The 14,253-nt window shown below is 41.2% G+C and overlaps 2 protein-coding genes and 1 long non-coding RNA gene across 3 annotated transcripts in view; 1 reads left to right on the forward strand and 2 right to left on the reverse strand.

Annotated features, from left to right (window-relative positions):
• Positions 1 to 14,253, reverse strand: part of dip2bb (DIP2 acetate--CoA ligase B (putative)b) — a 64,837-nt gene that overhangs the window by 45,506 nt on the left and 5,078 nt on the right. The gene's annotated exons all lie outside the window — the stretch shown is intronic.
• Positions 10,816 to 13,641, forward strand: LOC146669819 (uncharacterized). The gene is made up of 2 exons (XM_085406441.1): positions 10,816 to 11,310; positions 11,805 to 13,641. The coding sequence occupies exons 1-2, from the start codon at positions 11,051 to 11,053 to the stop codon at positions 12,073 to 12,075; spliced, it is 531 nt and encodes a 176-aa protein (XP_085262567.1). The 5' UTR covers positions 10,816 to 11,050; the 3' UTR covers positions 12,076 to 13,641.
• LOC146669820 (uncharacterized) lies at positions 12,415 to 14,016 on the reverse strand. Its single transcript, XR_014911734.1, has 2 exons — positions 13,514 to 14,016; positions 12,415 to 12,679 (listed from the first exon to the last, which is right to left on the reverse strand). It is a non-coding gene; the product is annotated as an uncharacterized LOC146669820 (long non-coding RNA).

The raw sequence follows: 14,253 nt of genomic DNA on the forward strand, positions 1-14,253 counted from the left end.
ACAAAAGCACCAAAGGAGCTCACTTAAAAACTGTTTTGGTGTTAAGCAAAACACATGAGAGTAGCCCTGTTTAATGCAAGGCCTGATACTTCCAAAGACCCATTCCACAGAGACAGTTTATTTTGGAGGACAGCAAAGCATGACTTAACATGAACCTCCAGAGAACCAGACGTGAAAACTATGATGGGCACTCCTCATTAACCAGTGTGAGGTTTCCCTCAGAAGCATGTAGAACAGGGGTGGGCAATTCCAGGCCTCGAGGGCCGGTGTCCCTGCAGGTTTTATATGTGTCCTTGATCCAACACAGCTGATTTAAATGGTTAAATTAGCTCCTCAACATGTCCTGAAGTTCTCCAGAGGCGAACTAATCATGTGATTCAGGTGTGTTGACCCAAGGTGAGATCTAAAACCTGCAGGACACTGGCCCTCGAGGCCTGGAATTGCCCACCCCTGATGTAGAAACTTCAAAAATTCATTCAAATTCATGGTGAAAGACTATTTTCACCATGAATTCATTTGAGATTATTTTCTTTTTGATTTTACGTCTTTGTTTATATTCCCTTCTATTAAAGTGTGCAGCTAAGCATTTACAAACTGAGCTGTAAATAATTAAGAAAGCATTAGAAGGTTATTAGGCCTCTCATAAATATTATAGTTACTATAACTTGCTTTAATTGTTAATGGTTTTGCTTAAGGATCCCTGCTCTGTAGCACTTTTTTGCCTCTTTGGTTATTTGAAGTCTGAGCGTTTCGTCTTGGGTTTTTCTTCTTTTTTTTTTTAAACTTTTGTCAGGACCCCCTCCTTTGACCTCACAGTTATAATTATCCAATCAGATGCCTTGTTTTTAATCTGTTAGCAACTGCAGAACTTTTACTCGTCCCACCGAATAAAACTTCTTTGTTGCTGTATTCATTTGCAAAAGATTCACGGAGGAACATTAAAAATGTAGAATATATACACCCATGAGGGGCTTTTATTTGTACAGTTGAAACTATAACCAGCTAAAGCGTATAGTGCATTTCCTGTCTTCACGGGTTGATGGGAATCGGCTAATTGCTCTCGATTGACTATTATGATTTATAAGAAAATCATGCAACACAGCAACACTCAGCTGCATTTCTCCCCCACATTTGCAAAAGCATCTCAGCACATTATCATTGGTGGCAGAAGCCTCATGTTTCCCGTATAATGGTTTTAACAGCTTAGCACAGTGTGCAGTTGTGTTCCTGTATGTGCTTCAACATATGGCTGTTTTAATCTGATAAAGGCTTTATGGAAAATTTCAAAAGGAAAAAAATGCATGTGTTAGGGGGGGAGGGAGGATTTGGGGGCAGGGTGTGGGTGGTCACACAAGAGCTGTGTCCATACCACTGTGTGGTGCAGCACGAGGGAACGTGACATACGAATCCATGATGGTCCTTGCAGGTTTTAGATGTGTCCTTGATCCAACACAGCTGATTTAAATGGCTAAATTACCTCCTCGAGATGTCTTGGAGTTCTCCAGAGGCCTGGTAATGAAGTAATCATTTGATTCTGGTGTGCTGACCCAGGGTGAGATCTAAAACCTGCAGGACACTGGCCCTGGAGGCCTGGAGTTTCCCACCCCTGTGTTAAATGAACACGATGGCGCTTTAGAAGCAGATGAAATGAAATGCAAGATGAAATAGATTTACAGAAGTAAGCTTGCGAACTTTGCTCAGTCACTGAATGAGCATTTATTTGGAGTCGGTTCCAAAATGATCAACAGCATGCTGAAGAGGTCCTGTTGTGCAACGGATGTTGATAAACGGATGGGCGAACAGCCAAGTGTAACGTAGTTTGCAGTAGTTTGCATATTACAGCCAACAGGGCCTCCAGGCAACAAAACTGCAGGCTAACATATCTGTGTTAGGGCAATGAACTTGCATGTTTAATTCTATTTCAGTATGTTTGGTTTGATCACAGACATCCAGACAAGGCAGGATGAGAAGCCTCGTATCTGATCGAAAGGGTCAAGCGGCACAAGGCTCTTTTAAGCTATTCCTCTGTAGTTCTTGTGCTTGAATTAGCAGCTACTATAACAGTATTTTCCAGCCAGTACAATCAGTAATTGATTTGGGCTGAGTTATGATGAGGACAATTTATCAAAATATTAACTCACTGACACGTAGAATAAGTATAACGTGTTGAGCTCAGGAGGCTCGGCCTGAAAGTGAAAGCAACATAAACCAGAAAGAAACTTGGATTAAGTAGCAGCGCACTGGGGGGCGCTATGGAGCCGCGGACCAAGATGGCAGCATAAAGTGGTTGCTCCGTGTAACCTGCATTAAAAACCCAGAACAACCCAAAACTAGAAACTTAACTGCTATTGGAAAATGTCAAAAACGACTAATCTCAAGGACTGTGATATTTTCACCCGAAAACGCGGTTCCCAAAAACCAGTTAAAACCGATATTTTGGCAACGCCTGAAAACAGCGAGGGAGCTGCTAGCGCTAGTAGCATGGGTGACCTTAGCACGGTGTTAGCTGAACTTCGGTCGTTGCGCTCCGAGTTTAGTGTATTCGGAACTAAACTGGACAGCATAGATGACCGTATGGGCGAAATGACGAAGTCAGTTGCTGCTTTGGAGACAAACATGATGGAGGTAAAGCAAAATGTTGCTGCAAATGCCACACGACTGGAGGAAGCTGAAAATAGAATAATGTCGGCAGAGGAGCTCCTGGGAAAGAGCGTGGCCGATCTCAGCAATGCCATGAAGCGGATATCCTACCTGGAGGCAAAAACCGACGACCTGGAGAACCGGGGCCGAAGGAAGAACCTGCGGCTATTTGGCCTCCGAGAGGGCGCCGAGGGTCAGCGGCCAATGCTGGAGTTTATAAGGGAGATGTTACCGCGCTGGCTTGAGACCGACAGATCGTTCGTTATTGAGAGGGCTCACCGCACCCTAGCATCTCCAAAGCCAAACCAACACAGAGCTGTCCTTATCCGATTCCTGAACTTCCAAGATCGGGAGTTTGTTTTCCGCTCCACAAAACACAGTAACATCGAGCACGACGGAAACAAACTCTTTTTTTCCCAAGATTTCTCAGCTGAGACCATCCGGCAGCGAACAGAGTTCAACGCGATCAGAAAAGTGTTTGCTGACGAAGGGGTGTTCCGCGGTTTTCAATATAATCCATGCAAGATGAGAATCCTCCACGATGGGAAGATGCGCCTGTTTTCATCTCCAAAGGAGGCCAAGGATTTCCACCGTAGACACACTGGACAGGACTAACTGTAGCGGTGAGCGTTTCACTCCCTGAACTGCAGAATCAGCTGCTCATAACTAATAGACAAGCTGTAAAAATCTGTATTTTCACTCAGTTATGATATTTGGCTTTTTGCTACTCATTGACATGCCATGTTATTGGGCACAGGAAGTTTTATTTTCTTTTTTATAGCTTGAAACTTTTCCATTACGTTTTAATAACGCCACTACAAACGTAATTTTTTGTTTGTTTGTTTTTCCTTTTTCTCTCTTTCTCCCTCTTGAACACAACAATGTTACCTACTTTGGTTAAACTTTTACCTTTTCAAGTGGGATTCTGTAAGTTAAAAAAAGGACACTGCCATGGAATTATTCTAATCTAGTGGCTAGTCTGATATGTTAACACATATGGGTTTGTTATGTTTATGTTATGTTTGAATATGGTGTATGCATGGTTGACGGACACCACTGTTGCTTTAGTTGGGCTGGGTTCTTATAGTTCAGCTATTCCCCTTTGTAGTGGAATAGCACAGCCCCGTAGTTTACTACTCTGAGTAAGGGAAGGGGGGGGGACTTTAAGTGTTATGGGTCAATGCCAGGGTTTTTTTTCTCTATTTGTTTCTCTGTTTTATTTTATTCAAAGTTTACTTGTCACTTTTGTTTACTCAACATCAGCATCACGTGTTGTTATCTTAATATTACAGAATGGAAACTCCAAGTATGGACCAACTAAACACCCGCAATATCTCTGACATAAAAGTCACTAGTTGGAATGTCCGGGGTCTGAGGAAACTACTCAAACTGAAACAGGTTATAAGCAGGATCAAGCAATTGAAATCAAAAATAGTTTTTCTTCAAGAAACACATCTGACAGACTGTGAACTAAAGTCTGTGAGGAACAGATGGCCTGGCCAGGTGATCCACGCATCATACAATAACTATGCGAGAGGTGTAATTATTTTGATTCATAGAAGCATACCATTCCAAATGACGAAAATGATAAAAGACCCTGCTGGTAGGTACGTAATCACTCAGGGTACCATCCTTTCTATTACTTTAAACTTGGTGAGTCTCTATGGCCCAAATGAAAATAAGCCCAAATTTTTTGAAGATCTGTTTCTCACTGTATCTGCTTTGCAAGGACTGTATATAATTGGAGGAGACTTTAACTGTACTCTCAATCCGAGTATGGATCGCTCAACAGGTTCAGATACATATAAAGCACAAACTAGACAACTAATAAATCGATTTATATCAGATATCAACTTGGTAGAAGTATGGAGAGAACAAAATCCTGATAAAATAGAATTCTCCTGTCATTCAAGTATACATAAATCCCGCTCACGTATAGATTACTTTCTTGTCTCAAGAGAACTTTTATCAAGGATCAAACAGTGTCAGTATGATAGCATAGTGATCAGTGATCATGCAGCTATCTCACTGAGTATCCATCTAGGAAAGTTTATCCATAACCCCCCTCACTGGCGGTTTCAAACAAAATGGCTGCAGAATCCTGAATTTGTTACATTTATAGAGGAGAAAATAGAAAATTACTTTGAGTTAAATACAGATCAAACTTGTGCCTCAGTGAGATGGGAAGGATTCAAAGCATATATTAGAGGTGAAATTCTTAGCTTTACGAGTACAAAGAATAAACAGCAAAGAAAGCGAATGGAAACCCTGGATAAACAGATTAAATCTTTGGAATTAGACTTAAACTTTAGCGACGACTCAACAAAACAAAGTGAGTTGCTACGTCTGAGAACTGAATATAATAAATTATCATCTGATGCTGCAGCAAAAACTCTAATGTGGCTGAAGAACTCTTATTATGACCAAGGAGAGAAAGCAGGTAGACTTTTGGCATGGAGAATTAAGAAAATACAGAGTGATAGAGCAATTAATAGTATAAAGACCTCTTCAGGGAATGTAACAGTAGATCCATTGGAAATTAATGACAGCTTTAGAGAATTTTATGAAAATTTGTATAAATCAGAATGTGCTCAATCCTCAGAAGAACAGGACATATTCTTAGATCAACTTCAGTTTCAGACACTAACAGAAAACACAAAGCAGGAATTAGACAGACGTCTAACTACTGAAGAGATATCACAGGCTATCAAAAGCATTAATAGTGGTAAAGCACCAGGGCCAGATGGCTTTCCGATTGAATTTTATAAAACTTTCCAAGACAAATTATTAATTCCACTTTTTAATATGTATGAAGAAGCATATCAAAATGAAGCTCTCCCACCCACTCTGAGACAGGCAATGATTACTTTGATACTGAAACCTGGCAAACCCCCTGCAGAGCGTTCATCATTTAGACCAATAAGTTTGATGGGGGTTGACACTAAAATACTTTGTAAAGTTTTAGCAAGGAGATTAGACCCCTATATATCACATTTAGTTCATAATGATCAAAATGGCTTTGTGCCAAAACGTCAAGGGTTTCACAATATAAGAACGGTTCTAAATATAATTCACGAGAAATTTGATGCTAAAGATACAGCATTGTTATCACTTGACGCTCGTCAAGCTTTTGACAGGATAGAGTGGTCATATTTATTTGCTGCTCTCCCAAGATATGGATTTGGAAACAATTTTCTCAAATGGGTTAAACTTTTGTATACAAACCCCAAAGCTAGTGTTTTAACAAATAACATAGTTTCGAACCCTATTACATTGGAGCGTTCCACTCGACAGGGGTGTCCATTATCTCCAATGCTATTTATCTTGGCTATAGAACCCCTGGCAATGACAATTAGAATGAGAACTGACATATTTGGTGTCCAGTTAGGAGATCAGGAGCATAGATTGGCTCTGTATGCTGATGACCTGATAGTGTTTCTGACTAGGCTGTCTGTTAGTATACCAAAATTAATGCAACAAATGGAGTTATTCGGACAATTCTCTGGCTATAACATAAACGACTCAAAATCCTCAATCCTATTTCTGAACAAGGATGAAAGGCTAAATCCTATTATACAAACCCCATTTATTAATGCAAAAGAAGGATTTGTGTATCTTGGAGTTAAAATCACCCCGGACATTGATACCATTGTAGCAACAAACTATGATCCTCTGATTAGTGAAGTGGAGGAATCTCTAAATAAATGGATGACAATGCCCATATCAGTGATTGGCCGTATAAACATGATTAAAATGAATATATTGCCCAAATTTTTATATCTCTTCCAGTCACTTCCTCTGCCTCTTCCAAAAGAATTCTTTGATAAACTAAACGGTATCTTTAATAGATTTATTTGGAATAATAAAAAACCTAGACTAAGACTTCGCTTGTTGTACCTACCATATGAAAGAGGGGGGTTACAACTCCCTAATCTTAGACTGTATTACTGGTCTGCACAACTGCGCTCAGCCATGTTCTACTTTTCCACTGAGACACCCCCGGCCTGGTTACAAATTGAACAAACATCAGTAACAAATCTTCAGTTAAATCTGTATTTATATTCTGCGAGCCCGAGCAATTTAAAAAAAATGACAAATAACCCTTTTTTAAAAAACACAATAGATGTTTGGTATAGGGCCCATCAGTATATGGGAGATAAGTCTTCTATCTCTCGTTTTTCACCTATTTGGGGCAACACATGTTTTAAAGCAGGAAGAGTGGATGGGGGTTTCAAAATCTGGGCAGATAAAGGTGTACAGAGGGTGGCAGATCTTTATAAGGATGGCAACCTTCTTACATTTGATCAGCTATGCCGAATATACTGCATCCCCAAAAAACATTTTTTTAAATATCTACAAGTTAAACATTTCATTATGTCAAAATATAAACGGATTGTATCTGAGCCACCATTATCACACTTGGAGAATGTCATACTTCAAAAGCCAGTGGGCAGAGGTCATATCTCTTCAGTTTATACAGCTCTGTTAACGCATGATGGGGATTCTGCCACTGACAAGTTGGACGCATGGAGGGCTGACATCCAAGAGGAGATACACGAGGTGGACTGGGAAACTGCATGTTTGAAAGCCCAAAGGCAATCAATTAATACAAGGATGAAACTCCTCCAATATAAGTGGTTGATGAGGACTTACATAACCCCAGTCAAACTGAATCGCTGGTCGCCTGTCATCCCAGATAGCTGCAGTAAATGTTTAGACGAGAGGGGCACTCTGCTCCACTGTGTATGGAGCTGTCCAAAATTACAACAGTACTGGAAATTAATCACGCAAACTTTATCTAAGATTGTTGGAGTAAATATACCCGTTGAAGCAAAAATGTGTGTGTTGGGTATATATCCAAAGAACTGTGACTTTAGCACCAGACAGCTAAAGTTAATTGACTTTGGCCTCCTGCAAGCTAGGCGCTTAATATCTTTGTATTGGAAGAAAGTGGATGTACCCTCAAGTCATATGTGGGTGAAGGAGATGGCATCATGTATTGTATTAGAACGACTTACTTATATTGTCAGAGGAAAGGGAGCAGATTTTGAAGAAATATGGTTACCTTTAACTGAGTTTCTGAGACATTATGAAGGGAATTAATTTAGAGGGTGATACTTGGTGCTGAGTTTTGGGTTTCTTTGTGTGTGTGTGGTTTTCTTTTTTTTTTTTTTTTTTTTGCTGTTGTTTTCTTTGTTGACCGTTTCTTTGTTTTTGTTGTTTTTATTTTTCGTTCGCGTCCTGTTTGTTTTACCCATGCTGTGCATCGGTTTTGTTTTATTTTATTATTTATTTATTTTTATTATTATTATTATTGTTGTTGTTCCTTTTAATTTATATTTGTTTATTTTGGGGACTATGTTCTTTAATATAAATCTCATGTTAACTGTACTATTATTCTTTGCTTGTTCTGTAATATAAAAGTCAATAAACTTAAAGATCAAAAAAAAAAAAAAAAAAAAAAAGTAGCAGCGCACTGCCTGGGCTGAAGCATGTGAGGCCAAGTCCGACTGCCACTTCTATTTGCCACTTTTTAATAATTCAGCAAATAGCATATCGACTTAACCACACTCTCTCTTTCCAACACTGTCACCCTCACTCTGGCATTTCTTTGACTTGTGCTATTTTTAGCAGAAAGTGGCATGAGAATGGAAACTAACAGATCAGAGGAAGTTTAGCTTTAATTACCAGAAGGTGTTGGGAAGCACAACTTTAAAGCCAGAGGAGGCTAAAGACCCACCTGTGGTTCACTGTGAACTTGAACGTGACACGATTCAGTTACCCAGCTGGAGGGGTGCGCTTGAATGTCATCTAAATAATTCAGTTTCTTTAGTACACAAAGCAGCAGAAGGTTTTTAGTAACAGTGTGTCTGCGCTCGTGGTGAAAGTGGACATGCAAAGTTTTACATGAAAACCATGATCCACAAATTAAAACAAACCAAACCGGATCCTGCTGTGAAACAAGCAGCAGAAGAGTTCATCTTTTCATGGTGTAGGATCAAGCCTGTGGCCTGGGACAGTGAAGATCAGAGGGCAGCTCCTCTGCAACAGTTAATGAGCTTTTAAAGAGATAAAATTAAAGAGATAAAAGCTAAATCAGCTTCCTTCCTGTCCCGGTCAATGCTGTGTGCACACCAACCACAAATAAATGGAGCTGTAAGCTCTGCAACATGAATACACACATTTTTAAAGCCTGGTACCAAAAAAGGGTTTGGTAGAGGTAATTTCCCCAACAGGTACAAAGGATTAACTTCACTCAGTTATACTATAAGGTTAATGTTATGTGATATTAAGGGTGTGACTGCTTTAGGTGGGTGATGACTGAAGTTCAGTGTTTGGTTGCACTAAAAGACACCCTAAGAGCTTAGATTTGCTGATGCTGGCCATGGTTAGCATCCCATCACAAATCAGAGTAAATCAGCCTAGCTAGCACTAGCAGACAACACTGAAGGTCTACCCTAATTCGAATGTGGTTATGTCCAGTTTTTAAATAAAGAAGCTAACAATACGACGGCCAAGACGACTTCTAAAAACAAACCTGTCCATCTTTTATATACAGTCTGTCATAATGCTCTTAACACTCTTCACTGCAGGAAATGCCAACAGAACTACTTCAGTATTATTGTTATTTTTTTAATCAGACACACAGGACAGCATTTCATCTATTTTTGTGGAGGGTAATACTGAAATAATAAAGCAATAGGGGGACAGAGGAAGACTGAGAGAAGTCATTTTTAGAGTCAGAGTGGATGGGTGGAAAAGGAGGAGAGATCCCCCCGCAGCAGTCCTGGCCCACTGTGCTTCACAGGCTAAATGAGCCAGGCTTGTTGCCTCCTGATGCTCTGTGACCTAGATTGAGAGACGCAGGCAAGGCTATAATCTCTCATTTCTCTCCCTCTCTCTCAGTATGTAGCGGGCTGCCGACATGAAAACCTGCATCCCCTCTGCAGCAGCATCGCAGGCAGATGGATGCTGTTCATTAGAGAATACACACGTCCACTCAACAGCCGGCCCTTTGCAACAGGGACTGGGGAGCTCGTAAAAATATGAGAAAAAAAAAATACTATGTAAACACATAACTGCAGTCTTACTGGACTCGTGATGCACTTATGGTCAAACACATCCATGCAGAAAATCATGGCGCAGATGGCATATATTATCATTACAAGCACCAAAATGATATCTGAGCTTCAACACTAATAGCAAAATGCTGTTTTTGTTTTGTTTTTAGCATAGCATTGCATAGGTTTGGGGGCAGCAAATTCAATCTGACAGTCTACTCAAACATCTCACCCACTGTTGGATAAACTGTCATAAAAATGCAGACGTATATTCATGATCTTCGAAGAATACACCATGGCAAAATGTGCAAACTATTACAAAGGTGTAGATAGGGTCCACGGGCTCACAGCGGCCAGATTTGTCAACACGATAGTGCCGCAACTGTACAAGATGCTATCATCAAACTTTACTAGAGCTGAGTTGAGCTCAAAATGAAGCCCGAGTTCAAAGATGGATCAGTGCCATCCCATAAATAGTGCCGGAAGTAGGGTCAAGGGGGCTATGGGCCCTTCCCACAGTATGCTCCTATACCAGAGTTTTTTCACACATGATGTATTTCCATGTCTTTCCATTTGGTATATAAAACTGGTAGCATTTCAGCACTGAATGGAATAGAGTCAAAAAGCTTGACAGGTAAGGCTGTGCGATATGAACACAATCTCATATCCCAATATAAGAATTCTATCGTCCCGATAACGATATAAATCACAAAAATGTAACATTTTCTGTAAATTATGTGAATCTCGGGCAGCTCGACTTGCGTGAAGTGTTTCCAGCTGCGCGTCGTGTACCTGGAGTCCAGTGTTTTAACCGATGCATGAAACTATACATTTTTAGACATAAATTGTAACCACCGCCGTTTTCTTTGTGAGTATTTATTACACGGCGTGCTGCGGGGAAAAGCCGCTCTAACGTTTGAGTCTAAGGTTTATTTTTTTTAGCACCTGGCGGCTCTTTTTTACTTATCATCCGTAAATAATCTGCTCTTTCACGTGATTCCGTTTATTTTGAAAAGTCTCAACAGGATCTTGAGCTTTATTGTGAAAGGTTTATGTGGAACATAAACAAGCGGACACGCGATGGTGTTACCTTCGTTGACAACGCATAACGGTGTGTTCACACCGAACGCGATGGACGCGAATAAAACGCCCCAAACGCCCCTAATTTGACGCGTGTACATTCGCGTCTCAACGCGTGTCCAAGAAAAATCCATCGCGCGTCAAAATATGATATTTTGACGCGCGTGAACCGGAAATGTGGGAGGAATGTGGGAGGGAGTTGTGCCAGACCTGGTTTTGCAAGATGGCAGCTATCGAGCTAGCGCTTGAAGAGAGAGTCTCCCTTCTCTATGTACTGTGGAGAGCAGAGCAGCAGCGTAAAAGACGTTCTCGCCATACCTGGGTCCATCAGGTCCTCCAGAGGCATGAGCAGTTTGGTGAGTTTCACCACTTGCTCCAGGAGCTGCGCCTGGATGACAGCCGATTCCAGCGCTATCACCGTCGGCCAGTTTGAGGACCTGCTTTCCCTCGTCGGTCCCAGCATTGCCCGCCTAGACACCAACTACAGACGCTCAATCCCACCTGCAGAGCGCCTGTCCGTCTGCCTGAGGTTAGTAAAACTATTTAATACGGTAGTCCTTTATTGATATCTGTGCTAATATGCTAATCCATCCAGTTATACACTGCTAACATGGATGTGCTATGCTAACAGTGAATGCTGTCGGTGTTTACTGAAAGCAAACTGTGGTACAGAGACGACTCTTTATAATATTTCTAGTGATACTCAGAAGGTCTCATCAAGTCCCGATTTAATTCGATTTATGCTGTTATCAGTGTTTGCATGATAGCATGGCTGTGGTGTCACATCAATGTATGCGCTCGGTGTTTGCTGATATCAAACTGTAGCATTAGGACCACTGAGTTAACCTTTGTAGTGATACTCACTCCTTTTTATTTAGACCTGGTTTAATTCTGGGATAGTTGAATATTTGTATATAATCCCTGCAGCTGTCAGACTCTATAGCAGGGGTCACCAGTCTTTATTAATACTAATTTTGAATACTAATAATACTAATAATACTAATTTTGAACAATTTTGTCCAGGTTCCTTGTCACCGGGGACTCCTTCAGGACCATCGCGTTCAGTTTCAGAGTCGGTGTGTCCACGGTGAGCCAGATCACCCCCCAGGCAGCGACGTCCATCTGGGACTGTCTAGTGGACGACTTCATGGCTGTGCCTTCACCTGGAGACTGGCGCTCCATCACAGAGGGATTCCAGGAGCGCTGGAACTTTCCTCTGTGCTGTGCAGCTCTGGATGGGAAGCACATCCAGACAAAGGCACCCCATATATCATATAGGAGACACACACATTGATATACACTAAATATTCATTTCATTTCTTTTTTGTGGTGCCCAAATTGATGCACCTGCTTGATTTTGTTTAAACAATTATTGCACACTTTCTGTAAATCCAGTAAACTTCTTTTCACTTCTCAAATATCACTGTGTGTGTCTCCTGTATGATATTTAACTGACATTTTTTATTGTAACAACCAACGATTTATACAGGAAAATAATGTCTATTAACAAGGTTGCCCAAACTTCTGCATCCCACTGTATCAGTATATTTTGTCATTAGTATAATATGAAATAAAGTCTACATGTGTCAAGTCGTGTGCCAACATTTGCTGTGTAGTAGAACTGAGACATTAGTCATTATAAACATTTATTTAAAATAATATTAAAAGTCTCAAACAGAAAAACATTAAACATAAATATATAAAATATAAGAATTTACAGAGAGACAGGAATAAAAAGGACCAGCTGCTCTCCAGAGCAGGAACAAGGCTGAGGAGGAAATGCTCCATTGGAGACTGGTGTGGCCTCTTCAGGGACTCCAGGATGGCCAGCTCCACCGCCGATGGACCGTCCTGGGACCCGTCCCTCATCTGCCTCGGAGCCGTCCTCCTCTGTGGGCCTGTAAAACAGCACAAAACACAAAGAAATGAGAAGGCTGCTACTAGATTTTAATTTCAACATTGAAAAAAAAAAAAACAATAACAGGATATAATCAGATTGGTTGTAGATATTTAGTAAAGGTGATCACAAGGGAATCCCACCGACTAAAAAGGTATCAGTGCTTGCTGTACATATCTGTGGGTGCAGCAGCAGGAGCTCAGGGACTGGGGATGCTCTGCTGCAGAATCAGTTGGTTCTATCAATACAGTATTAAATGTTAACAGGTTGGATATAATAATCGTAGAGTAGACAGTGGTCCCTCATTTATTGCAGGGGTTCTCAGAATAACTAGCCCCTGGTCACAGTTCTCACAATTGATTCTCAAAGTGCAAACCTTTGTAGATTGCAAAACGTAAAAGTATTATTATGCCGCGGTTTGTCTTCATCTGCCCGCCACTTTCGTGCGCCTTTTTCCCTCACGGTGCAGGTGTCTATTTCCGAATGAGGCTCATAGTTATGGGTGTTTTTGTGCTGTTTTTTCTATTGGACGCGATGGTTATCAAAACCAAACGTGATAAATTTGGCAAGCGCAGGAGATTTGTCAATCAGGCTGCAGAATGCAATGCTGTACTGTGCAATAAAAAATCAGCGAAAAAGCAAAGCAGTGACGGATGAACAGCGGGACCACTGTGTGCTGTTTATTAATAAACAATAAAATATATTCCTAAATGACAACATGCATAAAAGCAGAACGGTATTTGTACGTCAGTGGGAAAATAGCGGTGGCTTGCTAGCTTTTGTGCGGCTTCCCCGGGTCAGTGAAAACTTTCAAAAGAGAAATGAATGAACTTACCAGGTTGCCCGATCTCTTCACATATCTTCCTCCAAGCTCGGTCCTTTTTATTCCTGTCTCGGTACTGAAAGCAGCTGGTGTTGTACAGCTCCGAGTTGTTTGCTACCGCATTGATTAGCCTTCCCCTCCATTGAAGTATGAAAGGCTTTGGCTGGATCTGCCCCTTTGACCTAGGTAACAGCCACGTCACCAGGCTCCTGATTGGTTGTCGCGGCGCGATTTGACGCTGGAGTTCAGATTTTTCCAACTCGAGCGGTAGACGCGAAACGCGCGTATGCACAAAGTGCAACACAAAAACTCACGCGCGTGGTTTTATTCGCGCGTCAAACGCGCCAGACGCGCTGCACTGACGCGCGTTTCACGCGTTTTGGCGTTTTCGCGACGCAAATCTGCTTCCGAATTTTCGCGGGACCCGCAATCGCGCGTCATCGCGCCTTTCCATTGACTTTACATGTAAACCTGACGCTCTATTCGCGTCCATCGCGTTCGGTGTGAACACACCGTAAAACAGGCGCTTTTCCATCAGTAGTGTGGTTATATTAAATAAAAGGGAAAGAGAGAAAGAAGAAATGAATTTAGTCACTACTGTCACCATCAAAACGATGAAAAAATATTGCCGTAAACAGTTTATTTTGCGACACCACGAAACAAACGATAGCATAAAATTAAACATAGACGTTTTTATATCGTCATCCGATATTTATCGTTATATCGAACAGCCCTATTGACAGGTGTGTGAG

Source organism: Rhamphochromis longiceps, linkage group LG5 (genome assembly GCF_057381845.1).
Source record: "Rhamphochromis longiceps isolate RC_006_pf linkage group LG5, R_longiceps_female_GT1.1, whole genome shotgun sequence".
Classification (NCBI taxonomy): Eukaryota; Metazoa; Chordata; class Actinopteri; order Cichliformes; family Cichlidae; genus Rhamphochromis; species Rhamphochromis longiceps.